This window comes from Coloeus monedula (assembly GCF_965178545.1).
Source record: "Coloeus monedula genome assembly, chromosome: 28".
Classification (NCBI taxonomy): Eukaryota; Metazoa; Chordata; class Aves; order Passeriformes; family Corvidae; genus Coloeus; species Coloeus monedula.
In genome coordinates this window covers 4,160,830-4,186,341 of record NC_138808.1, presented here as the reverse complement: position 1 = coordinate 4,186,341, position 25,512 = coordinate 4,160,830, and the positions used below count along the sequence as shown (strand labels likewise).

Below are 25,512 nucleotides of genomic sequence, written 5' to 3'. Positions count from 1 at the left end.
GGGTTTTTTATTCCATCTTCTGGGGAGGTTTTTTATTCCATCTTCTGCATGGGGTGAAGTTTTTTCCTTCCTTCTTTTGTGGGAATTTTTCCTCCTACTGTGGGGCTGCAGCACCTCAGAGCGGGGGCTGTCAGGGGATGGGTCCTCCGGTTGTGAAATGCAAATAAATGGAAATAAATCACCTTGAAACCGATTTGCATCGAGCCTGGGCTGACCCCCAGCGTGGGCAGCGGCTCCGGGGGGATTCTGCCCCTCGGTCCCCACCTGCAGCGCTGCCCCCAGCCCTGGGATCCCAGCGGGAGCGCGTGGAGCTGCTGGAGAGAGTCCAGAGGAGGCCACGGAGCTGCTCCAGGGCTGGATCCCCTCTGGAGCCGGGCTGGGAGAGCTGGGAATGTTCCCCTGGAGAAGGGAAGGATCCAGGGAGAGCTTAAAACCCTTTCCAGGGCCTGAAGGGGCTCCAGGAGAGCTGGAGAGGGACTGGGGACAAGGCCTGGAGGGACAGGACACAGGGAATGGTTTCCCAGAGGGCAGGGATGGATGGGATATTGGGAAGGAATTGTTCCCTGGGAGGGTGGGGAGGGGCTGGGCTGGAATTCCCAGAGCAGCTGGGGCTGCCCCTGGATCCCTGGGAGCATCCCAGGCCAGGCTGGATGGAGCTTGGAGCAGCCTGGGACAGTGGGAGGTGTCCCTGCCCATGGCAGGGGTGGCACTGGAGGGGCTTTAAGGTCCCTTCCAACCCAAACCATTCCATGATTAGGCAGGGTCTGGATCGGGCTTAACGCCACTGAAACAGCAAACGTAAAAACTCTTTTATTAGGCAGAAATTGGAATTAGACAGAAATCAGAAAATACTCGTTGGACTGCAGCGATGCCATCAGTGGGAGCAGGGGAGGAGCAGAGGTTAACTGGGACTGTGGGGTCTGCGCCAGATCCGGCGCTGGGAGGGAACAAAGGCTCCCTCAGGCCAGGGAGGGGGCACAGAGAGGGCGGAAAATGCCGCTTCTGTTCCGCGGGGCCGGCCGGGGGCTGTCGCACGAAGGAGGCTGCCGGGCATCTTGGCTTTATCCGTTTTAATTTGTACCAGACGTGGAACACTTAGAAAAGGCTCAGCACGGCAGATTCCGGGCATGCACCGTGACGGGTTTACAAAACATCCGCGTATCACAAAGTACGGGGCACCTCAAAGCCCTGCTTTTCCGGTGGGTGTCCTGAAAGGTTTATTTTCTATTTATATATATTTATATATTTTTAAAAATATATAATATATCTTCACTTAGCTTACACCAATGCAAAAAAACCAAAACAAAACAAATTTCATTGAGGACAGTGTTATTCAGTGCCTTGCAAAAACAAAAAATACACGAGAGATATTAAACAGAGCTCGGCTCAGCAAGCGCAGCGCCACGGATGTTACAGCTCGGCCCCAGCCCGGCATCGACCCAGCACACGAGAAGCAAGAATTTCACCCGTTGCTGCCACAGGTCAGAGGAATTACTCACAAATGTGATGTTTTTTAAGCATCTCCCTTCCCAGGCCCGTTTTTCCCGATGCTGTTTGCTGGTCCGGTGTGATTTAGCTGATTTCAGTCTCTTGCTCTGTGCTCAACCCCCCTGAGAATCCTTTTTGCTGCATTTTAACGTCCGGTAGGCCAAGGTGCTGAAGCATGAACGTGACTTGTCACCTAGAGCGTCCAAAATAGCTTTTTCTCGGGCTGGGACACACGGTTTTGGGGGTGTTTGGGGCGTTCAGCAGTGCTTTCTGCCTTTCAAGACTGACTGGTGCTTCAGGCTCGCAGTGGCAGGGAATAAAAAATGACTTTATTTTGGTGTGTTGCTGCAGGAGGTTTTTGCAGCATGCAGGGTGCGGAGCAGCAGCTCCTTATGTACACGGGGAAGGGGTTTTTGGGGTTAAAGGGCTCAAATTGCAGCCTGGCAGCTTGAAAACCCCACAGCTGCCCCTCCGAAATCCCCAGAGGTGCTGGGGTGCCCCAGGGAAAGGGAGGGCGTGGTGGCAGCGGGACTGAGGGGATAAAACCCTGCCTGTTAGCGAAGAGGATTTTTGGAAACGCTCTCGCAGGGATGCCAAGGAGAGCTCCCGTCTGCCTGGTCCCTCTCGGGGTGACCCCGAGGAGGAGGAGGAGGTGGTGAAGGCCACGTTTTCGGGCGTCCGGCTCCAGCGCTGTCCTGTCCTGGTTGGGGCGGAGAAGGAAATTTGCATCCCGTTGCCTAAACCGGAGACTCCGGGGAGCGCCCCAGGGGCTCTTCACCAAGAACGACCGCAAGCGAGAACGGGGGGGCCGGGGGGACCCCAGGGGGACACGGGTGACATCTCGAAGCCGCGGGACCCGGGGTGCTCTAGTGCAGGGCGAAGAGGACGAGGAGCAGGAGGGCGGCGAGGGAGGCGTCGGCGAGGTGCGGCCGGATGCCCGAGGCCAGGAGGTACTCGCGGTACTGCTGGATGCACATCTCGCGGATCACCTTGGTCACCACCCTGGTCTCCAGCTCTGCCTCCGTCTGGTTGGCGACCGCGCCGGCCTCCGAGGCGTTCTTCTTGGCGGCCGGGCCGATGTTGTGCTCGGTGACGGTGATGTTGAAGCAGTCGGCCACGAAGACGTCCTGCGGCACGTGGCCCTGGTAGTCGCGGTAGTAGACCTGGTTGGGGTAGCGCGCGGCGTTCTGGTTCCACCAGCGGTACTCGTCGGGGCTGTCGAAGCTGTAGTGCATCCCCGACATCACCCTGCCCATGGCGTAGCCCCCCAGCCCACCCACCACGGCCCCCGCCGCCGCCGCCCCCGCCACGTGCTTGAAGTTGGTCTTGGGTTTCGGGGCCTTCCACGGCTTTTGGTGGTAGCTTCCTCCGCTGGACGGGTTGTAGCCCTGTCCCCAGCCCGGGTAGCCCGGGTTGTGGGGGTAGCCGGGGTTCTGGGGGTAGCCGGGCTGGCGGGGGTAGCCCGGGTTGTGGGGATAACCGGGGTTGTGGGGATAACCGGGGTTGTGGGGATAGCTGGGCTGGCGGTGGCTCCCGGTGCCCCAGCCGGGTTTGCCTTTGCCCTTTTTGGAGAAGGCGACGTCGGTGCAGACGCCGAGGAGCAGCAGCAGCAGCAGGCAGCAGGTGCCGAGGAGCCTGGCCATGGCTGTGGGGACAAGGACAGCGTCAGGGCAGGGGCACAAACCCCCGGGCTCAACACTCCCTCACTTCTGCATCACGTAAAACTCAGCTGCTCCCTTTAAATCCGGCTGCACAATAAACAGCTTTGGACTAAATGCGTGTTTATGTCCCCAAAAACGCCTCATTTATACACAGATATAAAATATTTCATATATATATGTATTTATCTCTATCCCCCAACAGGACCCCTGCCGGCGATGGCAGTTTTAAGCAGTGAAAGAAAAGCTTTGGGGAGAAAATGCTTCACCTGATTGGGAGGTAAAACCCCGCTTAACCAACCTGCCGTGCCCAGTCTGAGGGTAGAAATGGGATTTCTGCTGTGCCAGGATCGATGCCGTAAACAGATTCAGCCCAATCCCAAAGCTTTTGGACCCTCGGTGCTGCAGGGAGGGCAACGCCCAGCCTGGCCCCGCACGCTTGCTTTCCCCAGAGGCCGGAATTCAGCGCGTTTTGCCCAAATCCCTGTTCAGGGGCCACAGGCCTGAGGTGAAAACCGGCATTTTTGGAGCTCAATGTGTTTGCAAACATCCCTTGACTCAGCGTTTGGCTGCTGGCACTCCGGGGGCACGCCAGGCATCTCCCCCGTTGCCTGGAGGGCTGGCAAGGCTGAAATCCCCTTTAACGAGCCATTTCCCTCCCTGCGTGCATAATCCCGCCTGGACAATCCGCACCAGGGCTGCAAATCCTTTGGAAAGACTTTTGGAAAACACCTCCCAGGCTGCACAACCCCTCCGGGTGCCTCCCCTCGATGCCAAGGGCGCTGAATTGCTGCTCCCCTCGCGTTCAGCACGCGAGTGCAGCAACAGAAAAGGGTTTTTCCACCCTGCCCGAGGCTGAGCTATCCCCCAAAATCCCTCCTTGCCTGCTGGGGACGGCGAGAGAAGCATTCTCAGTGTGGGTGGGCATTTCACAGCACCCCTGCATGCGCCTTCTGGCAGCAAGAAACAATTCCATTCGGGTCCTAAATGTTCGTGCTCTGCAACGATTAATGGAGCAGCTTCCTATGGGGTCACCCCAGGAGTAGCCTCAGGGCAGGCAGGAGGTGCTGAGCTTTCCCGAGATGCTCCAAAGAGGCCAAACAAGCCCCTGTTTAAGCCAGAAATTCTTCTGTTCCAACCTAGATATGGCTTTGTAGGCCACAAAAAGCAAACTCGTCTCTTTGCGTTCAGATAACGATGTTTTGTCTCCTTTTCTCCCGCCCCCAAAATCTGGTTTTATGTCCAGAAATGTTTGAATCAAAGCCCTTTAAGCTCAGCGTTCCGGCTGGGATCGTTCGCAAGAGGCCTAAATAAAAATGCAGGGGAGATGCTCGAGCCTGTCCCTGGTGATGGGCAGGAATTCCAGGCTTGCTCATGGAAAAATCTGGGCGCAAGGCACCCGCTTTGGAGCGGGCTTGCTGCCTCCCTCACCCCGCAGCACCCACCCGCTGGGGGCAGGGATGAGATCAGGGGGGTTAAAAATAGCCAAAAGGCAAGGAAAAACAACCAAACGAGCGAACGCTCCCTGGGTGCTCGGCAAAATTCAAAACGGAAGAGGAAAAATCAGCAAATTGGCCACTTTTAAAATATATTTTTGGAGATGTCGCTCCCCGCTGTGAGTTCCGAGGGGGGGAAATCAGCCCCTGGTTGAAAAGAGGGGTTCTGGCAAAGCCCCGCAATGGTTTTATTGAAGAAATCTCAGGGTTTGAGGCTGATTCAGAAATCTTGGAGCATTGCAGCGCCTGGCAGCGCTGCCCTGCTCCTCTTAATTGCCTTTAGAGCCGAGCTCTGATGAGCAGCGCGCAGCCTCGTTTGCGCCGCGCTAATTAGCGAGCGCGGAGCTTCGCCCCAAATAAGTGAATTGGCTGGCACAAACCCCGGAAGGGGTCAGGAGCCGCTTCCTCAAGCCCTGTGCTCGGAAATGACATTTCTGGCGTGACCGTGGTATCGATATTAAATTATAGATCGAGAGGCTTCCCAGGCGTTTTTTGGTTTGTTTTTTTCTCCCGACGCTTTCTAACCTTCCTCCCCCATATCCGCCCTCCTGGCGGATGCTGGAAATGAGAAATTAATTCAGGTGGTTTGTGCCGGCGGGATTTATATCCGCGCTGGAGAGCTGGAGGAACTCCGAGCTCCCTCAGTGGAAAATGGAGGCTGCGAGGAGCGATCGCAAGCAGCAATTACGTGCTCGGGGCTGGCAAGGAGGAGGTTTTGGTTTGGAGGGGAAAAACCAACAGCCGGGTGCCAAAACATCCGTGGAAATCGCCTCGGGGACGGGGGAGAAGAAGCGAAGGGAGGTGGGGAAGGCGGAGGTGGGAAGATGCTCGGCGATGCTGGGAATGTCCTGGCTCCTGGGTGAAAACTGCGGGCTGGGGCTCTGGGAATTTGCGATGAAATCGGGATTTCCCCGAAAATGTCACCTCTGGGTTTAGAAATCTCCCCCTCAACCCCTTTCTCTTTTAACCCCCCAAACCATGAGGGAGCAGCTGGCAGCCGAGGGAAAAGGCAAAACCCTCGGAGGAGAAATTCCCCACCAGCGCCAGCGCTGAATAAACGCTGAGTAAACAATCGCCGGGCAGGAGCAGAGCTCTGGCTTTTAAGGAGACGCTGGAAATGTCTATTTTTAGGCGGCGATGGCAGCGAAAAGAGGCAGCCCCCCGCCCCCGCGATGCCGCTCGGCGCTGAAACCCCCCTCGCCTCTGGGTTTATCCCTCCCGAAGCCCCCGCGCCCCGCTTTCCCCGGCACTCACCGGCTGGGAGCTCGCTGCACCGCTCGCTCCGAGGCGGTTCAGCCACGGAGCTCCGCGGGCGAATAAATAGCGAGAGGGAGGAGCCGCCTCCTGCGCAGCCCAGCCCCGCAGAGCCCGGCCAGCTCCAGCCCCTTCCCCAGGGAATACCGCGGCCAGCTCCCCGCAAAGCCCGGCTTCACCCCAAATCATCCCCCCCCGGCACGGGAAGCCACGCTGGCAGCCAAAGGAGCGCCTGGAAAATCGCGGCATTCCCATGGTTTTGTTGAAGAATTACCAGGGTTCGAGGCTGATTGAAAAATCTTGGAGTGCTGCAGCGGTTGGATTTTAAACGGAGGAAATCTCAGGGTGTGGGGCCTGCTGGGGAATTGCAGCGCTTGGATGGTGGTTTGAAGAAATGTTGGTGGGATCACCAGGATTTGGGGCTGGTTTGGGGATCTCGGAGAAGCGCAGTGCTTTGGTGGTTTGTTGAAGAAATACCGGTGGAATCGGCGGGATGTGGGGCTGGTTTGGACGTCTTGGGATATCGCAGCATTTGGATTTTACACAGAAGAAATACCAGGGCTTGGGGCTGATTTCAAAATCCTGGGAAGTTGCAGCTCTTGGATGGGTTTATTGAATAAATATCAGGGTTTGAGGCTGATCTGAAAACCTTGGAATTTTGCAGCATTTGGATTTTATACTGAAGAAATGCCAAGGCTTGGGGCTGGGTTGGGAAACCTTGGAAAACCGCAGTATCCCGATGGTTTACTGAAGAAACACTGGACAGAACGATGAGGTTTGAGGCTGTTCTGGGAACCTTGGAAAATCGCAGTGCTCGGATTTTTCTTTTTAATTGAAGAAATATCAGGGTTTGGGGCTGATTTGGAAACCTTGGGAAATTGCAGCACTTGGATACTGGAGGATATCAATGGGGTTGGGAATCTCATGGTCGAGACTCTGGGAGAGGGCAGGATGCTTTTAGCAGCTGCTGACTGCAGCTCCAAACCCATTACCCATTATCCAGTATCCATTATCCATTATCCATTACCCATTATCCATTATCCATCATCCATTACCCCGTGGAACAGAGCTGCTCCGAGGGTTGATGGAGAGGAAACCAGCCCGGCTCAGGCCTGTGGGAGAAAGGATGAATTTGTCTTTCAAACCTGTCTCCCTCCAGAGGAGTAGAACTCGCTCCCACAGTCTCACTTCATGTCGAGGAATCCCGGTGTTTAATGGGAGGAAATGCCTCAGAAGAAAATTAACAATTACGGGATGCTCATGGCAAGATGGGGCTTTTTCAAAGGGTGAAAATACGTGGCTGGAATAAACAGAGAGCTGAAGACCAGAATGGGGGGTGGTTCCCAACTTTTGGGGTTACAATGGGCCAGTTTGAATCCAGGAAGGTTTCTGTGGCAGTTGGGAGGGGGCTGGAATGGGTTTTCCAGAGCAGCTGTGGCTGCCCCTGGATCCCTGGCAGTGCCCAAGGCCAGGCTGGATGAGCTTGGAGCAGCCTGGGACAGTGGGAGGTGTCCCTGCCCACGGCACTGGGTGAGCTTTAAGGTCCCTTCCAACCCAAACCACTCCAGGATTTTATGATTTTAACACCAAAACTCTCCCGAGGTTTTGCTGCCCAAATCAGCTGGACCAGGAACGGCCATCCTGGACCACAGAGCACACCTGGATGTAAAAATGGATTTTGCCCTGATGCTCCACGGCCTTGGGATCCATCTGGCTGGATCATGTTAAAATAAATGAAAGCCATTTCTGCCTGGCAGGGAAATGGGCTGTGCTGGCAAAACACAGATATTAACCTGGGCAGGAGAAGATGAAATAGGCAGGATTAAGGTCTGTGGGCCTGGGGAAGCTCTGTCCTGCAGGGCAGATTTGTTCTGTGTGCAGATGGCTCCTGATTGCCTGCTTTGGGTTGAAACACTCACCCATGGGCAATCCAAACCCCGTGCCAGCAAAAGAATAAAAGTAAACCAGGAATGGGCTGGTTGGGATGAATTAATCCTACATGAATCTAAAAATCAGAGGTTTACTGTCATAATTTACTCCAGAAGAACAACAACAATGGCAAATTATTTATCCAAAAAGAGTATTTACTGAAAACTGTGGCTTGGCCAACAGTGAAAACAAAACCTTTTTTTTCCTCTGGAAACAGCATTTCTGTTTGCAGAAACAGAGGCATTTTTCATCAGACCCCGGCCACAAAACAAGCAGGAGCAGCCTATGGATTATGAATGAATATTTAATTTATTGTGGGAGTTCTGTGCCCCGCCCAGTGCATCCACAGCAGCTCTTTAATGGTTTCTCTGCATCCCAGGGTAAAATTTCTCTCAGCCTCAAGGCAGGAGCTGCATCAATCTCCTCTGGAGGCTTGGCCCTTCCTCATTCACACCGGAAATAGCGCAACAGGCCCTGTGCCAGCTTAGAAATCATTAATGGGATGAGTTTTTCTCGTAACAGCCGGAAAAAGCTGACTTTGGTTTAATGCTGGGCTGGGGAGGGAGGAAAGTTCATCTCCTTCATTGATTTTGTGTCATTTTTTATTGCTTTAATTCATGCAAAACGCTTTTATTCACGCAGCTCCGGGTCTGCCTGCAGAACGAGTCGCAGCAAAGGCGGGGAAGGCATCCAGCTGGTTTTGGGGTAATCTGGTGGGGTTTTTCTCCTTCCAGAGGAAAAAAAATGTCATTTTTAGCCCATTTTTATTGGCAGAAAGGCTTTTCCTTGCACTGTGTGGGAAGCTTGACCTGCATCATCATTCTGTGTTCAACTGCCGACGGTTTTGGGGTGATCTGGTGGGGTTTGAGGAAGGGGTGAAGTCCCAGGGGCTGTTTCCATCCCGCCCTCACTCCCTGGAGACGGCAAAAAGTCCAGACTCGAGCTCAAATTCCACTTCCAGTTCACGCAGAAACCTCTTCAAACCCTCCAAGGGGAAAAATAATCGGCAGCAAGCGTGTCCAGAGGGCTGATGAGGTGTGTTCTGCAGAGCCTGGATTATTCTCTGATGGAATACTCACCCTGGAATGATCCCTCCGAAGCAGAACTCCTCGGAATTCTCTTGGGAAGGTGATGTTTGGCTCCTGCCTGGATGAGAGCAGAGAAAATCCAGTCTGGGGACAGAGAGGGCCAGTGGCAAAAGCCCTGGCGGCCCTTCCTTCCCAGCTGGGAGGAGCGATGCTGTTGTTTTCCCATCTCAGTGTGTAATTAAAAATTTGAGGTTTTATGAGGATATTTTGCATTTTTTTTTGTGGTGAGACCTTCGTTGCTCACTTGGGCTGGGCTCCCTGCAGAGAGCTCTCCTTCCAGAGGAAAAAAGGTCATTTTTAGCCCATTTTTAGTGGCAGAAACATCATTTTTTAGCCTGGTTTTGGTGGCAGAAATGTCATTTTTACCCCTTTTTTAGTGGCAGAAATATCATTTTTAGCCCATTTTTAGTGGCAGAAATGTCATTTTTTAGCCCATTTTTAGTGACAGAAATGTCATTTTTTAGCCCGTTTTTAGTGGCAGAAATGTCATTTTTAGCCCTTTTTTAGTGGCAGAAGGGCTTTTCCCTGGGAAATCTCGACCTGCATCACCACTCCATGTTCAACCTCACGGACAGAATTTCTCCTTTGCTCCTGACACCCTGAAGTTTTCCTGTACGAAGGGAAGAACAAGATAAAAGGGCTCAAACACGGACAAAAGGTGTTTGGGGCCAGTGGGAGCCATCCCTGACCTCGGGTGAGATTTAAGGTCCTCCCAACCCAAACCATCCCCAATTTTGAGGAGAGTTTCGATTGCAGCCTCTTCTGCACAGGGAAGCTGGCCAGGAGGGAAGGGTGGCACGAGCAGGACGTTGACTCCGTGCCCTTCCAGGGAGTCACCACTTACGTAACCCACGGTGGGGAGGAGGAGGAGGAGGAGAAGTCCCAGCATGTCCCTAATCCCAGGGACACGTGCCAGGAGAGGAAAATCATGGAGGGGAAAAACCACCCGGCCAAACTTTCCATCCAGCACCCCCCGCTGCTTCCAGAGGGGTTTTCTCCTTGGCCAGGGGCGGCTTTGTAGAGAAGCCAAGGAGCTCATGGAAAAAATAAAGTAGTTTATGGCTCGTGGTGCTGGGGAGGAGTTTGTGCTGTCCATGTGGATCTGCTTCCCTCGGTGATGTCATTTGGGAACGGGATCCACTGGCAGATGTGACTCACGGGCCCCGGGATCCTGCTGGAATCTTCCCTCTGTGGGAGGCTCCCCGGAGGGACCAGGGAAGGTGGGTTTGGGGCAGGAAACAGCAAATCGGGCAGAGCTTTTCCTCGCTGTGCTCCCGAGACAAATCCGGATCCTCGAGGAAGCAAATCGGCCAAATTAATTTATTTTCATTTCTGTTCCGCGGGAGCGGCCGCTGGAATAGGAAATATTGGGGGCTGAACTCATCCTGCTGAGCTTCACTCTTAGACAAGGCCTAAAAAAGGCTCTAAATGTTCATCTGTGGGGTTAAAATATTCATCTATTGGGGTAAAAAATGTTTCTCCACGGGGTCAGAAGTGTTTATCCATAGGGTCATAGATGTTCATCCATTCAGGTTAAAATGTTCACCCATGGGGTTAGAAATGTTCACCTATAGGGTTAGAAATCTTTATCCATTGGGGTAAAAGATGTTCATTTATGGGGTTAAAAATGTTTATCCATGGGGATTCTAAATATTTATCCATTGGGGTTATAAATGTTTATCCATTGGGGTTAGAAATGTTTATCCACAGGGCTATAAATATTCATCCATTGGGGTTAAAAATGTTTATCCCCGGGGTCATAGATGTTCATCCATTGGGGTTATAAATGTTCATCCCTGGGGTTAGAAATGTTCATCCCTGGGGTTAGAAACGTCTGCCCAGCTGCTCCAATCTGATTAGGGCTGTGATAACCCCGCTCCTGGGCTCCCTGCTATTCCAGGCAGGGGCACTCGTAAGCTCCTTAGGGGTGGGAAGGACCCTCCCTTCCCTGATGCCTTCCCAGTGAGGCATCGAGGCCTTGGCAGATCACCTGGATGGGTCACAGCTCCCAAAAATGTGCTTTTGACCTCTCCCAGGCATCACCTGGGTGCTAGGAGGGAAAATAACAGCTTTTATTAAAAGAAAAAGCATTAAAAAGCTCATTGGGAAATTTTTCCTTTTTTTAGAATAAAAACTGATAATAGAAGTGCTTTGAAGTGAGGGAAAAAAATATCGAGTTTGTGTATTTGAGCCTCTATCTGGATTAACCGATGGGAGAAGTCGGTCCTCGTTCCAAAATGATGTTTGCTGTCTGCTCTGGTTTCAGCCCGGTGTTGGATTTAAAAATAACCTCTCACAGTGCCTTGGGAGCAGCTGCTGCAGGACACCAACAATTCCCTGCTGTCTCTGGGAAAAGCCTTCCCAGAAAGGGCTCCTTGTGTCCTTCGAGTGAATAAATCTGTTCTCTGCTCCGGCAGGGACCCAGCGTTCGAGCCCTTTTAAAGCGCCGTGTTCCTCCCTAAAGCTTCAGGAACGAACTCTCTCCCAGAAATCCTAGAATTCCCATAAACTTCCCCGAAATTCCATTACCCACAGCTGGCTCCCTGGCAGGAAAAGCTGAATATCCCTATTTATTTTCCCTGCCGGCAGGGTTCGGCACACATGACTCACCGGGAGGTTTTCCTTTCTTTTCCTTTCCTTCTCTCCCGTTTATTTTTAACTCGCGATCCCCTGGAAGGGCTTTCCGAGCTCGGAGCCGCGGTGGGGGCACGCTGGATGACATCAGGCGGCAGCGCTGAGGTCACCTCCTCAAAAATAACCCGGGCTGGGCTCAGACGCTCCCGTCCCCATTGTTTTGGCATCAATCATCCAGGATCCTGCTCGGGGGAATCGCTCCGAGCCCGGAATGCGTCGCGGTGAGCTCAGAGCTTGTAGGGACGTGTCGAAATTCGGGCTGGTGCATTTAAATTTTGGAGGTGTGACGGACACAGGGCTCTTCTTGGTGCTTCTCGTGAGTTCCTGGCTGGGCTGAGTTGGGAAAGGGGCAGGAAAAAAATCAGTTTTCCCACTGGGAAAAGGGGCTGTGGGTGAAAGTTGAACGCCAGGAAATGCAGGTAATGACTTGATTTTTATTTCAAAAAAACCAAGTCGAGACAGACTGAAACAGGAGCCAGGTTGAAGATGGAGAAATAACTTCTAAAATTTATTTAAAAATTAAGCTTATAGTATTTTTAAAGTCACATTTTTTCTTTGATACACCTCCTTTTGATCCGGGTCTTTGCCTTGTTTATTCACCTGAGAACACAACAAGCTTTTCCCTGCCCTGACCTGGTTTCCACCTCCCAAGCTCAGTGAGGATGAGATGATTAAACCCAACGTGTAAATCCTCTTAGCCGATCTGGTGAATAAATTTCCACCCGGATTTCCCCCTTTCCCTCCATGGGAAGAGTTCCAGGGGCCGGGACTTTATGGGGTTCCACCCTCTTTTGCTCTGAGTGTAAATGAGAATCAACAGAGAAACCAGGATTGGGAAATGCGGGTCGGGGGGGAAATCGGGCCAGGATTTCATCCATTAGGATTTTTAACCCCTTGGAACAGTTTCCCACGGGATGGGCACCCTCCCATCCATTTTGGAGCATCTTCCAGCCGGGATGTTGACCCCAGACCACACACGGCTCGGTCCAAAGCTTTTCCGTCCCCTAAGGCAGCACTTGAAAGGCTCTTTACGAAGTTTGTCTTTCTTAAGACACCAGGGAAGTTTCAGACACCAAATACCCCGGCACTAAATGTCACATCTGCCCTTTTACCCCGGCAGGGGAGCTGCCCGTGAGGAAAAGCTTTGCCATCACCCTCCCGGGAGCAGGAACGAGCCAACAGCCGCAGCCTGGCACGAGGAAAAGCCCAGGCGGAGGCTGGAGCTGCTCTGAGGATGCTCAAGAGGCTCCCGCGGGGTTGCCATGGGCACGGCGCTCCCCCGTGGCCGTTTCCATGGCTACAGAGGGATGCGAGGGATGCAGGAGCGGCGCTGGCAGCTGAAGCTGGTGCAAAGAAGCCGCGCTCGGAAGCAGCCGGGAGGTCCCCCCGCGGCAGCTCGAAGGCAGCCGGGATTCCGAAGGGTTTTATGTGCGGAAAGCTGCGATTTGCAGCCTCTCCCCGGAGGCGTTTCCAAGGCGGCTTCCCTGCGGTCCGAGGTTTCACTCGCCTTGCGCCAACACCACTGGAAATTCCCGACAATATTCCTGCCTCTGAGCCGGGGCTATGAGGTGGGAATGGCTGCCCCGCGAACGGATGAGGAAGCTGAGCTTTGACAGGGGTGAGGAGAAGGATGAAATGAGGGGGGGTTTTTCCCCCAGCTGGAAATATTTCAGATAAAAACAAAGAATAAAAGTAAAAATAAAAATCAATAAAAACTATTTAATAGCGAGCACAGCGTGGTGCTGGGATGTGCCAGTTTTAGGGGCTGAGTGGAGGCGGCAGCGCTGACAATTCTCCCCCAGGATTTCTCCTTGATTTTATCTCCTCAACTTTTCCAAAGCAACTCCCAGCTCGTGGCCTGCGTGGAGAGCTCCGGGGCAATTAGAGTCACGTTAAATCTGTGCAGAGAGCTGGAATTACAAGGGAAGGAGCCCGCAGGCTCCTCAGGGCTGGGGGTTGCCGTCAGCCACCAGGAGGAAAAATCCAGAGGCATCAAGCACAAGCTGCAAAGCGTTTTTATGCTGTGGTGCTTCCAGAGCATGGAGGAGAACGGCTTGCAAACGATGAAAATAAACCTGGCTGGGAGTCCACAGCAGCAGAGGGCAAACCCCAGCTCGGGAAGGGCTGTTCTGCCCCAGAGATGGGCAAGGAGAACTTTTCCTCTCCCTGCAGTTGTCCCTAAAGCTGATTCTCACTGACACACACGACTGGAACGTGCCCTTTTCCCAGCAGCTCCGGCGACCTTGGCCCCTGGCTTGGCTTCCAGCACCTTTCCCAGCAAGCCCAGAGGGACTCTGGGGACAGAACAATGGTCAAAGTACAGAAAATGAAGGAAATTGGCTTTGCATTCACAGCGGCGGGTCAGGGCTGGGAGCACGGGGTCACCCTGGAGGCAAAGCCCCATCCACAGCCATTAAATAGCAAATAATAATCAGCATTAATCAGAATTAATCGGATTAATAAAGCCCAGTTTGTTTCTCCCAGGGTGTTTTCTTGGCTGCGTTCAGGCCTGGAACTTCCGTGCCTCCAAAATATTTTTGTGGCATCAATAATCCAGGGAGTTTCCATGTTAAAAAACAATGGAAAATGGGAGCGAAAGCTCTGGGAGTTGGTTTGTCACAAAGCCGAGCTCGTTTGGGAGCCTGGGTTAAGGAGTCAGTAGGGAATCAATCCACGCCTCAAAAAAAATGGGAAGTTTGGTACAATTCCACCAAGTCCTCAGCCGAGGTTAAACAGAATCGAGCTGGGAATTGGGATCTCCTCCCTCCCTCACTCGTTGCTGGAGCTCTGCTGCACAAACAGCTCTAAAAAGAACATTTTGGGGATGGGGATGACATTTCGAGCAACTCTCCATGGCAGCTGTTTTGTGGCTGAGCTCCCTGAGCTGTATTTAGGGGGTGATGAGAAAAACAGATGGGAGAGGTCACGGATCCTTTTTGTGGAGAAGAAAAGGAGGTTGGTGTTCAGTGAGAAATGGGGAGAAAAATAGAGGGAAGTGGAATAAGAATGGTGAAACTGAATGCCATTATAATCCCAGGAATAAGCTGATTCCTGCAAAACTGGCCGGACTTTTCCTGCATTTCTCCTTAGTTCCGGGAATAGAGAAGAACCATTTGTGTCCTGAAACAGGAGTCGGCGGTGGGCAGCACCTGGGCTGAGCAGAGCTCCCAGCCCAGCAGGGAGAGCTGCCAGAGCGGCAGCCCTGTGAATTATTGATTACCTATTAATTACAGACCCTTCCCGGGGTCAGCAGGGACAGCACGAGGGAGCTGAGGTGTCCCAAGGGCTGAATTCCAAGGGGAGGTTTGAGAAGGGAAGTGGTTTAATCAACACCAGTTCAGTCCTTAGAAGGCAAAGAACACAGATCCACACAAACCGAGATAGAAAAAAACCCCTCAAAAACACAGATCCAGACAACCTGAGATAGGAAAAAAAAACCCTGACAGAGGAGACACCAAATCATAAAAAAAATACATTTAGGAGCTGGAAATGACCTACTTTCAGTGTTTAATCTATCAATTTATCAGTATTTATTAATTTATTTATCAATATCAAAAAGTCATGAGGAAGAGACAAGGTGCCTTTGTGAGAGACGGGATGTTAATCATAAATCCTGACTTGCTCTAGGTGAGGAATCATTACCCAGCTTGTCCTCACTTTTTTATTGCTTTTCCCTGTAAATAAAGCACCCTCCGGTTGGTTTAGGACAATTTTCTGGATAATTCGTGGGTGATTTACCACGAACTCAAAGATCCTCACATTTTTAATCCATCCACATTCCAGGCAAGGGACAGGGATATTCCGTGGTGATCTATAACACACGTTTATTTCGGGGTGAATTCCTCTGCTATTTGTTGTCTATCTGTCATTTATTGTGACGCAGCCGCAAGGAATAACTTCAGGAAGATCCAGCTGAATCCAGCTCGTTTGTTCACAAATCCACTGGATCTGATGACCTCAGAAGCCTTTTCCAACCTAAACGACTCCGAGTTTGTTTTTGTGATTGCTTTAATCAGTGGATGAAGCCGGTAAATATTATTGCTTTTAGGTTACTTAACGTTTAAAGTGGATAATCCCTTTGCTCTCCTGCACCACCGAGTGGGTTTTACAGCATTTAAAATGCGGGGCTGCCGCAGAGAGGGGTTTGTAAAAATAAGGCAAACCTCTCCTTTTTAATTATGTCAGAATTTTGTAACTTCAGGCCTTCAGATCCAGCTGGGAGCATCTCATTTCCCGACTGAATCCCAGGTAGGAGCATCACTTTTCCACACACCACAACGCCCTCTGACCACAAAATATTCCATTTTAACGCTGATTTTTGATGCCATCCGATGGGTTCCAGGTGGGCTGAGGACACCCCTGGGGATGGGGGGGTTCCTGAAGAAATCCCTCGGGATTTCAGCTCCCTAAATCCCTTTGGAAAAAACCTTTCCAATGCTGACCTCTGCAGGCTGAGGAACCGCTTAAAACCAGCTGGCTGCGGGCAGCAATTACCTCAATAATGCATAAACCAGGTGTTTTCACAGCTGCTGGCTGCGGGCAGGAAAAGCCTTTCAATAATGCATCCAAACGGGGCATTTCTCTCTCCTGGCTGGCAAAGAGAGAGCATTTCAGGGAGGGAAATCCTCATTTGGTGGATCTGCAGGCTCCCGTACGGATTTTGGGAATAATTTGCTGGTTGGGCAAAGCCCTGTGAAATCAGGGGATGAAGGATCTGAATGGAAAGCAGGAATTTCACACTAAATCAAAAACTGGGAGGCAAAGCCCTGCCTGGGCTTCCTTGGGATGGGGGGAAGAGCCCCCTCCCCACACCAGGGGACGGAACGAGATGACCTTTTAATGTCCCTTCCAACCCCAACCATTCCACCATTCCATGGCTGCACCCACAGCCAAGCCCCCCTTGACCCACAGTTTCTGCCCCAAGCCCCCAGCTCTAATTAAGCTCTAATTAGGTTCTAATTAACTGCACCCCGAGGCTAGGAGGGCCCCCAGCCCTGCAATGGAAGGGGGTTTGTGCCCTGGTTCTTCGGGGGGTGGGGATGGGGGTCCCATGGGGCACTGCCAGGGGCTTGGTCCATCCACGTCCTCAGCTCCAGAGCCCCCTCAGCCCCAGAGCCCCCATGGCCGTGTCACCCTTCAGCCCCAGAGCCCCCTCAGTCCTGGAGCCACCTCAGACCCAACCCTGGAGCCCCCATGGCCGTGTCACCCCTCAGCCCCAGAGCCCACTCAGCCCTGGAGCCCCCATGGCCGTGTCACCCCCTCAGCCCCAGAGCCCCCTCGGCCCCGGAGCCCCCATGGCCGTGTCAGCCCCAGAGCCCCCTCAGCCCCAGAGCCACCTCAGACCCAACCCTGGAGCCCCCATGGCCGTGTCACCCCTCAGCCCCAGAGCCCCCTCAGCCCCGTAGCCCCATCAGCCACAATCCCAGCCCCAAAGCCCCCCTCAGCCACAGCAACCCCTCAGTTCTGGAGCCCCCTCAGCCCCTGAACCCCCCTGGAGCACTCTGGAGCCTCCTCAGCCTCGGAGCCCCCTCAGCCACAATCCCAGCCCTGAGGCCCCCCCTTGGCTGTGGCAACCCTTCAACCTCAGGGCCCACTCGGCCCTGGAGCCCCCTCAGCCCCAGAACCCCCTTGGCCGCAACCCCAGCCCCAGAGTCCCCCTCAGCCATGGACCCCCCTCAGTCCTGGAGCCCCCTCAGCCATAACCTCAACCTTAAAGCCCCCCTTGGCTGTGGCAACTCCTCAGCCCTGAAGCCTCTCTGCACCAGAGCCCCTCTCGGCCATGAGCCCCTCTAAGCCCTGGAGTCCCCGTGAGTCCCTTCAGACCCCAAGCCAGGGGGTCCCCTCAGCCCCAGAGTCCCTTCAGACCCCAAGCCAGGGGGTCCCCTCAGCCCCAGAGTCCCTTCAGACCCCAAGCCCCCTCGGCCCCACAGCGCCAGCCCTAAAGCCCCTCTCCGCCCGAGTTCCGCCCTCGGCCCCCTTGGCCCCAAAGCCCCCGGCCCTGAAATGCCCTTGGCTGTGGCAACCCCTGAGCCTTGGAGCCCCTGACCCCCTCATCCCCAGAGCCCCCCCGAGCCGCGGGCTCCCCTCATCCCCGGAGCCCCCTCAGAACGGTGCCCTGCGGATAACGGGAAGACGGAGGGCACCAACAAAGGAGCCGGCGGCAGCTTTAGCAGGGGAGGGCTTTAATGCGCCCCACAGCGCCCGGAGCTCCCGGGAGTGGGGAATTGCGGTGGGGCAGCGGCGGGAGCCCTTCCCTGTGGGGTGTGAGGGGTGCGCCGGTGGTGGGGGAGAGCCGGGAGAGCCTCCCCTGCCAGCCGGGATCAGCCGGGCTCCGGGAGCCCCCCGAGGAAGAGATGTCAGAGGGATCCCGATCTCCGGGCGCCCCGCACTCGGGAAAGACGCCAGACCCCAAAGGACACCGAGGAAGAGACGCCAGAGGGATCCAAAGCCCTGAGAGGCGACAGAGGGATCCGGAGCCCTGCAGTGCTTGGGCACCGGTTTGTGGGAGCTCCTGGGGCACCGCACCCGGCAGAGCCCCGTCCTAGAGCTTGAGCGCCGTGACACGGGGGATGTGGAAGGGACAGGTCTCCTCTGAGCCCGTAGAGCTGCAAAGGAGAAGAAGAAAGCCCGGGGGGCTGGTCAGGGAGGAGCCCACATCCCCCGACCCCGTGTGCCCCCGTCCCCGCCCGCCTCTCACATGAGCCGGTTGCGGATGGGGCGGAAGTGTTTGGTGAGTCTGACGGCGAAGATGATGTTGGGGATGAGGAAGAAGGTGCAGCACCCCAGGCTGAACCAGAAGGCGTTCTGCAAGGAGACGCCGCGGGGCTGAGCCGTGCGGAGAGGGCACGGGCAGCCCCCGGGCTCTGGAGGGTTTTGGGAAGCCTTGGTGCTCCCGTGGGTCCTCGCTGGACCCCCATGGAGGGCCGGGATCCCTACCCAGGGGTCAGCGATGCGGTCGCACAGGATGACCCGCCCGTTGTCCAGGGCCGTGGCGAGCGGCTGGCACGAAGCCACGTCCTCCCTCAGCTGGAACAAGGAGCAGGGACAAGGCATCAGCCCACCCCTGGCTCCTGGGATGCATTCTGCCGCCTCGGCTCGGGGATCCATGAGGGATCCGTGGGGGCTCCTGTGCCCCAGGAATCCCCGCGGGGTGAAGGGGAGCGCTCACCGTCTGCCCGACCCAGTTGAGGTACTGGGTGAAGTAGCGCAGCTCCTTCCTGGTGAAGCAGCCGAGTTCCTGGGAAGAAGGAAGGCAGCATGGAGGGAGAGCCCCCTCTTCCCAGCCCGGCTCCATCCCCGCTCCAGCCACCTCCGGGCTAATGTCAGGCTGGGAAATGAGGACTGAAGGCTCCCGGTGCCCTCCTGCAGCGCCCTGTTCTCACTCTTTCCGTCCAGCTGTGGGAATTCTGCACCCCCCGATGGCTGATCCAGCCCCACCTCACCTGCCGGAGGATCTGCTGGGCTTGCACGGGCAGCCGGGCTTCCACCGAAGCTGTGGTGGCCAGTGTCCTCTTCACCCGCTCCTGGGGAAGCACGGGGAGGACAGGGCATCTTTAGGGCCCAGAGCAGCGGGAGGGGTGCCCGGGAAGTGCAGGAAGCACTGCCGAGCTTCAGATTGGGTCTGGTTTCTTTCAAATTGGGTCTGGTTGCTGGAGGGCAGGGAAAGAGGGCTGTGCCCCGTGCAGGAAAACGCCTTCGCAGGGCGATTTCTGATTTGCAGCAGCAAATCCAATCACTAAAGGAGACCGATTCTCCTGGCTGGCATTTTTCCGGGCTATCCCATCACCCTGCAACTGGGTTTTTTGGCAGATGAGACCCCCGGGGCACCTCATGATTTTTGGGGCTGGAAGAGACTCACGAGTACCTTGAGGTGCGGTGCCAAGCGGGAGAGGAACTGGACGCTTTCCCCCAGCTTTGCCTGTGTGACAGAGAAGTGAGAAAGGTTCAAAAGCCCCATTGTCCCCTTCAAGCGGACACCGCCGGGCAGTGCCAGCGGCACCGCTGCCACCAGCCCGGCACGGACTCACCACCAAAGCCTCCTGCGACTGCACCGTGGAGTTCTGCATCTGCCACAGCGCCCGCGCCTCCGCCGCGAGCCGCCCGGCCACCGTGCCGTTCCTCTGTGGGAGGACAGCGGGGTGAGGGTGTCCCCCTGGGCACCGAGAGATCCCCACCGCCCACCCTGCCGCTCACCTGCATCTTCTGCAGCCCCTCGAGGTTCCTCGCCAAGCCGGGCAGGCTGGTCTGCACCACGGGGTTTTTCATCTGCAGGAAAACCGAGCTGGGGACTGCCCAAAATCCAACCCTGGCAGGCGGCCTCAGTGTGGGACACATCCTGCAGTGGGGCCCAGCTCGCTGTGAGCACCCCTCACCTCCTCCTGGAAGCGCCCATAGTCCACCTCGTCCACTCCGCTGCGGGCGAAGGTCTCCAGGTCCTGCCTGCCCTCGCTGCGGAGGAGCCGGACATCCCCCAGGTTCGCCGTGAAGTCGCCCAGGCGTTTTTGGAAATCAGCCGTGTACTGTGAGGATCAGACCAGGGAATCTGCAGCGTTCCCAGTAACCCCAGTAAAGCTCCTGCGTCCCCCTGCCGCTACCAGGGGCCCTGGCTGGAGCCAGCCCTCACCTTGGGGGTTTTTAGGTGCTCATCCAGGTCGTAGGACCTGTCGAGCTGCAGCACCTCCCAGAGCCCCGCGCCGCTCTTGCACTCCCTGAAAGGCAGAGGGACGTCGGCAGAGCGATCCCAAATTCACCCCCGCTGCACGGGGGGGGGGCTCCTGCGACCCTCACCGGTACGTGGAGCTGAGGTTGGAGTCCCTCCTGAGGTTGAGCTGGCGGGTGAGGTTCATGGACGGAGGGAGATTCCCAGGGGTGTCGATGAACTGGGACAAACAGGAGGAGAAACAGGGTCAGGGTAAGGCCCAGGTGTTCCCAGCAGTGATTTTGGGGGTGCTCTGCCCTTGCAGGTGCATCCTGGGGTGGCTCATCCCAGCCTGAGCTAATTCTGCTTTTATTTGTCCGTTCCCCACTGAGGAGCCTTGCTGGGTGTGTTTGGAGGGACAGCCCCGTGCTGGGACCCGCCTGTGTGTGGCACTGCCTTGGGAAGAGTCCTGATCCCATTCCCGTTCCCCCAATCCCTCTCTCAGCCCCATCACACCACGCTGCCAGCCCCAAGCACCGGGGATCCCCAAGGACCGGGGAGCAGCAATCCCGCAGGAAGCGAATTAACAGCACAAGGGCAATTCCCAGCTGATGATGCAAATCCAAGGAGCTAATCCTAAACTTAGTCTTCTGGTCTAGGATGGGGCTTTTCTAGTCGGGTTTAGGGGGAGGACACGGAGCCTTTGGAGATATTTTGATGCACCCAAGCAGAGATTTACGGGGCGATGGGTGGATGTGTGGCCACCCACCTTATAAATCTCCTGGTTGACCCAATTCCTGCAAACCAGCGTATGGATGTTGCCCCCAACCAGGAAGGTGGCGAAAACCAGGAGGATGAGGAGCCAGGAGAACAGGAAAGCCAAGCCCACGCCGCTGTAAGAGGGAGAGGAGGCGCCGGCGGCGGCTTTGCAGAGCCGAGCGGGCAGGAAGGGACCTGCCCGTCCAGCTGCAGCCCCGCGGCTCCTTCCCGAGCCCGGGCACGCCAGGCTGGGCAGGGCCCTGGGAGCGGGGTGTGCCGGGCAGCGGGGCCGGGGCGCAGGAGCTGCCAGCTCCCAGGGAGGAGCAGCTTCTCCCAAACCTGCCGGCGCAGGCGGTGGCTTCAAAAGCTTTTCCGCTGGGACAGCTCCCAGTCCTTCCCTTGGCTTTCCCCTTCTGGTTTGTTTTTTGGGGGGGTGTGAGATGGAATGGCCCCCCAGCACCCAGAGAGACGCTTACACCAAGAGAAACTTGGCACCAGCTTCTCCTCGGCACTCGTAGTCGCTGGGGTCCTCCCGCTTGGAAAGCCCGTACGCCCCCAGGGCCATCCCCGTCACGTTGCAGGCGAGGATGAGGAGGATGATGGAGCACAACACTGTGCCCGCAATCCACCTGGAGGGAAGAGCAGCAGGGCACAGCCTCGAGATGCGGGGCTGAGGCACCCGGGGCTCGGCGAGGGCTCAGGGCCCTTCTCCGCTGCACCCCCTGCAGCCCGTCCTGCTCCCAGGGTCACCTGTACCGCTCGAAGCGCCCCGCCTCCCGCAGGTACGGCTGGCTCCGGTCCTCGGCCTTCAGCAGGGCCTCGCTCACGGGCCGGGTGTAGTCGGGGAAGGGGAAGCTGTCGGCGATGGACTGCACCTTCTCCGCTGTGCGGGCCAAATCGTCCCGCAGATCTGCGGGGCCAAGGCTGTGCTGGAGGGGTGGATGGTCCCTGCATCCCACCCTATGTCCCCAAATTGGGATTCGCCCCGTGGAGGATGTCCCCACTCGCTGTGGCAGCTCCACTCACCCTGGATGACCTGCGCCATCCTCTCCACGGCCAGCTCCGGGATGGAGTTGAAGGTGCCATTGCCCTGCGAGGAAAGAGGGGGTGCTGAGCAGCTCAGCCGGAGCTGCCTGCGGGTGCTGGACCCTCCCCGCTTCACCCCGACCCCCCAACCTGGCGAATCATCTCCGCAAAGTCACTTCGGGGCAGGCCGGCCAGTGCCTTCAACACCTTCTCCACCGACGGCACCTGGGAGTGGAAGAAGGAGCCCGTGAGCCCCGGGGTAGCCGGATGGGGAGGTGACGGTGGGCGACCAGGGCCCTGACCCCACCTTGCCGTAGTCGGCTCCCAGCTCCAGGCTCTGTGCCCTGCCCAGGACGCTGGCGCAGGAGGTGCAGCGCGGGTCGTCCAGGAGCGCGACCACGCGGCGCCTTCGTTCCCGCAGCGCCGGCTCCAGCTCGGCCCGCGCCGCCGCCAGCGCCCGCGCCGTCCTGTCGAGAATCTGTAAATGGTGCAGCGAGGTCTGTAGGTCTTAAAGAGAAAGCCCAGGGCTAGGTCACGCTGCTCCGCTCGGCTGCCCCGGCGAGGCTTCGGCCCCGGCCCCGGTCCCGGTCCCGTCCCCGGTCCCGGGGGCGGCCGCGCTCCGGCCGTACCTCCGGCCCTGTCCTGCAGGTCCGCCAGCGCCGCGTAGGTCATGGCCTTGAGCTGCGCGTGGATGGAGAGCCCCACGCTCCGGCTGAGCCCTGCAAGGCACCGGCGCCCCGTCAGCACCTCATTCATCCCCGGGGGAAGCTCGGGGTGCTGCCCGGCGCGGCGCTTACCACCCAGGTCGGAGATTATCTGCTTTCGGGGCACCTCGAACTTGTCCACCACCATCTGCACCCCCTGCCAGGAAAGAGGAGCCGGTCAGCCGGGGGTAGCAGACGCCGGGAGGGGAGGGAGCCCCACGCTGCCATTCAAAATCCGTTTTTAATGCAGCCACGTCACCTCCTCTTGCCTGCCAAACTATCCCCTGGGGGAAACGCGGCCATCCCTGGGCAGCGCCCCATGCCGGGGGCGAGGCCGCTCGGGGACCCACCTGGGGGACATTGGCAAGGTGCTGTCGCAGCGTGCGCAGGGTGGAGGGCACGGCCCCCAGCCCCGGCTCCATCTGCCCCTTCACCCGCTGGCTGGTGACGAAGGCGCAGGTGACGCTGATCCTGCCGGGAATAAGCAGGCGGTGATGGGGCTGTCAGGCAGAGCCTCCCCGTCCCATAGGACACGGTTCCCCCCACCCAGTGCGAGTTTTGGGGGTGATTTGGGGGACTCACAGGATGATGAGGGAGGTGAAGGACAGGCAGGCCAGCAGGCAGCGGCGGCGGCAGCCCAGCGAGCGCCGGTGGGCGCGGAGGCGGCCCCCGCACCGCCGCCGGCTCCGGCAGTAGCAGAAACACATCCCGGCCACCGGCACGGCCACGGTGAAGAGCAGAGCCACCGCGGCACAGACGACATAGCCCAGCTCGTACTGCACCACCTGCACCACGGGAGAGCCTCGTCGGCACTTCTGCACCGAGCTCGGGGTGCTCCGTGTGCCCAGGTGCCCCGTGCCAGGTGAAAAACGTCCCCACGGCATCCCCCGCCCCATGTCCCGGCTCACCTGCGACGTCCGCACCGAGCCGGGGTCATTCAGGGCTGTCCTGAGCAGCTCTGCAAAAAATAATCATGGCACTGGTCCCAGCCGACGCACCCTCAACCTTCCCGGGGCAGCAGCCCCGGGACAGAGGCAGAATCCTCTTCCTGAACCCCTCGGGATCCCTGGAGCACTCCTGGCGCGGGGATTGCAGCCAGCAAACCCCCCCTGAGGTCCCGGCCCCCGCCGCAGCGGGGTCGCGGCTCCCCGGCTCGGGGCTCACCTGTGGGCAGCGGGTTTTGCTGGATGAGGTCCAGGCAGCGCCGGACGAGGCCGTAGAGGGGATCGAGCGAGCTGGGCACGCGGTGCAGCGCGGGCACCCGGATCTCGGCGTGCCTGTCGGTGAAGCGGAGCACGCCGCCGGGGCTGGCGGGGTGGCACGGCTGGGTGGCAGCGGGGTGCAGCAGCGCCCAAGCCAGCAGCAGCCCGGCCGCCCGCATGGCTCCGGCGGTGGCGAGGAGAGAGCCGGGGGCTCCTTCAGCCTGAGAGCGGGCGGAGGGGCATTCCCGGCGCTGGACGGCTCGCTCCGGCTGGGCTCCTGCTCCGGGAAACCTGCCTGACGGGTCAGCCGCCGCGCAAAGCCAGACGCTGCCGTGGCTTGTTCCCCCCACGGGCTCCCCGGGGCGGCTGGGCTTGGCGGGGCTGCGCGGAGGCGTCTCCCAAACCATCCCAGGCCTGTTTCGCAACCCCCGGCATCCCTGAGTCACCGCCGCGGGGTCCCCGCTGTCAAGGCTTTTCCCAAAACCCATGGCAAAGCCTCCCCGGGGTTTTGGGGAGGGGGACGGGGGGTGGTGGACCCCCTTGCCTTGGGCTGGAGGGTGCTCGTCCCCACCACAGCCAGCGTGGAAGGAAGGATCTGGGATTTGGGGTATCTCTTGGGGGAACAGCCCTTGTGGGGAGATCCTCATGTGCGGATGGGGCACGTGGGGGCAGAATCACCCTGTGGAAAAGCATCCCGGGATCCGGGATAACAACAAGAAGGGAAAATAAGGGGGAACACACGGAGGGGGGCAGTGAGGCCCAGCTGGCGATGCCCACTCGCCGGCCGGGTGTGAGATGAGTTTTCCAGGCTCAGCCAGTGCCTGTCTCACACCCCGAGGCGGCCGCGGCTCCTTCCCAGGGCCGGATCCTAGTCCCCGGCATGGGTCGAGCGCTAATTACAGGCTCGGCTGGAAGCGCAGGAGGTTCAACCTGATCTCTTGGTGCGGGGGGAGCAGCCCCGCTGTGCCCAGACGGCCGCGGGGCATCCCGAGAGCCGCGACCCTGCTCGGCCGGGCGGGTCCGACCGGCCCTTCCCCACCGCCGGCTGCCCACGCCCCCGTCTCCGCGGCGTTGATGCTAATCCCTGTGGTTCCCCTCCCTCTGGAAAAGGGGCTTTCCGCCCAGCTGGAGATGCCGGCAGCTTTTTTCCAGGCTGGTCCCCACCACCCGCTTGGGAACGGGATGTTGAGGACAGGAAAATCCTGCCCTGGCTTGGCTTGTCCCATCCTGGGACAAAATTGCCAGGGCCAGGAAAGGCTGAGAGTTTTAGCACAGCTCGTTTAGATGTGGATGTGTCTGTGCACGGCAAAGGGGCCCCGGCTGCCCACGCCGGGTCTGGGGCAGTGACGGGGATGCCAGCAATGATTTCCCACCGCTATTCCCCATTCTCAAGATGATTTCTCAACCCCAGCTTTGATTTCCCATTCTCACGATGATTTCCCAACCCCAACCTCGATTTCCCATTCACACGGGGATTTCCCATCCCCACCATGATTTCCCATTCCCATGACAATTTCCCATCCCACCACGACTTCCATGTCCACGATGGTTTCCCATCCCCCCACAGCTTTCCCATTCCCATGGCGATTTCCCATACCCGTGATGTTTTGCAGGGCCAACAATCTTCCACCCCACC

The 25,512-nt window shown here is 57.2% G+C and overlaps 2 protein-coding genes across 3 annotated transcripts; both read right to left on the bottom strand.

Moving 5' to 3' along the window:
* Positions 1-1,055: 1,055 nt before the first annotated feature.
* PRNP (prion protein (Kanno blood group)) lies at positions 1,056-5,941 on the bottom strand. 2 transcript variants are annotated; one of them, XR_014227137.1, is made up of 3 exons: positions 5,897-5,941; positions 1,500-3,133; positions 1,056-1,208 (listed from the first exon to the last, which is right to left on the bottom strand). XR_014227137.1 is itself a non-coding variant. In XM_082298435.1 (2 exons), the coding sequence occupies exon 2, from the start codon at positions 3,129-3,131 to the stop codon at positions 2,355-2,357; it is 777 nt and encodes a 258-aa protein (XP_082154561.1). In that variant the 5' UTR covers positions 3,132-3,133; positions 5,897-5,941; the 3' UTR covers positions 1,056-2,354. The 2 variants fall into 2 exon arrangements, 1 of the variants encoding a protein (XP_082154561.1); XM_082298435.1 differs by having other exon boundaries at positions 1,056-3,133.
* A 12,147-nt stretch (positions 5,942-18,088) lies between these two features.
* Positions 18,089-24,055, bottom strand: PROM2 (prominin 2; the record flags this gene model as incomplete). Its single annotated transcript, XM_082298409.1, has 23 exons — positions 18,089-18,152; positions 18,245-18,351; positions 18,484-18,573; positions 18,716-18,784; positions 18,990-19,070; positions 19,412-19,465; positions 19,575-19,667; positions 19,741-19,812; positions 19,920-20,066; positions 20,171-20,255; positions 20,335-20,426; positions 20,955-21,078; positions 21,421-21,573; positions 21,695-21,854; positions 21,971-22,034; positions 22,121-22,195; positions 22,278-22,477; positions 22,600-22,689; positions 22,768-22,831; positions 23,025-23,145; positions 23,257-23,459; positions 23,583-23,632; positions 23,839-24,055. 23 exons carry the CDS (start codon positions 24,053-24,055, stop codon positions 18,089-18,091), a joined length of 2,475 nt encoding a protein of 824 aa, XP_082154535.1.
* Between the last annotated feature and the right edge of the window lie 1,457 nt (positions 24,056-25,512).

Coding starts and splice junctions, on each gene's coding strand:
- PRNP (XM_082298435.1), bottom strand. CDS start 3,131: ATGGCCAGGCTCCTCGGCACCTGCTGCCTGCTGCTGCTGCTGCTCCTC.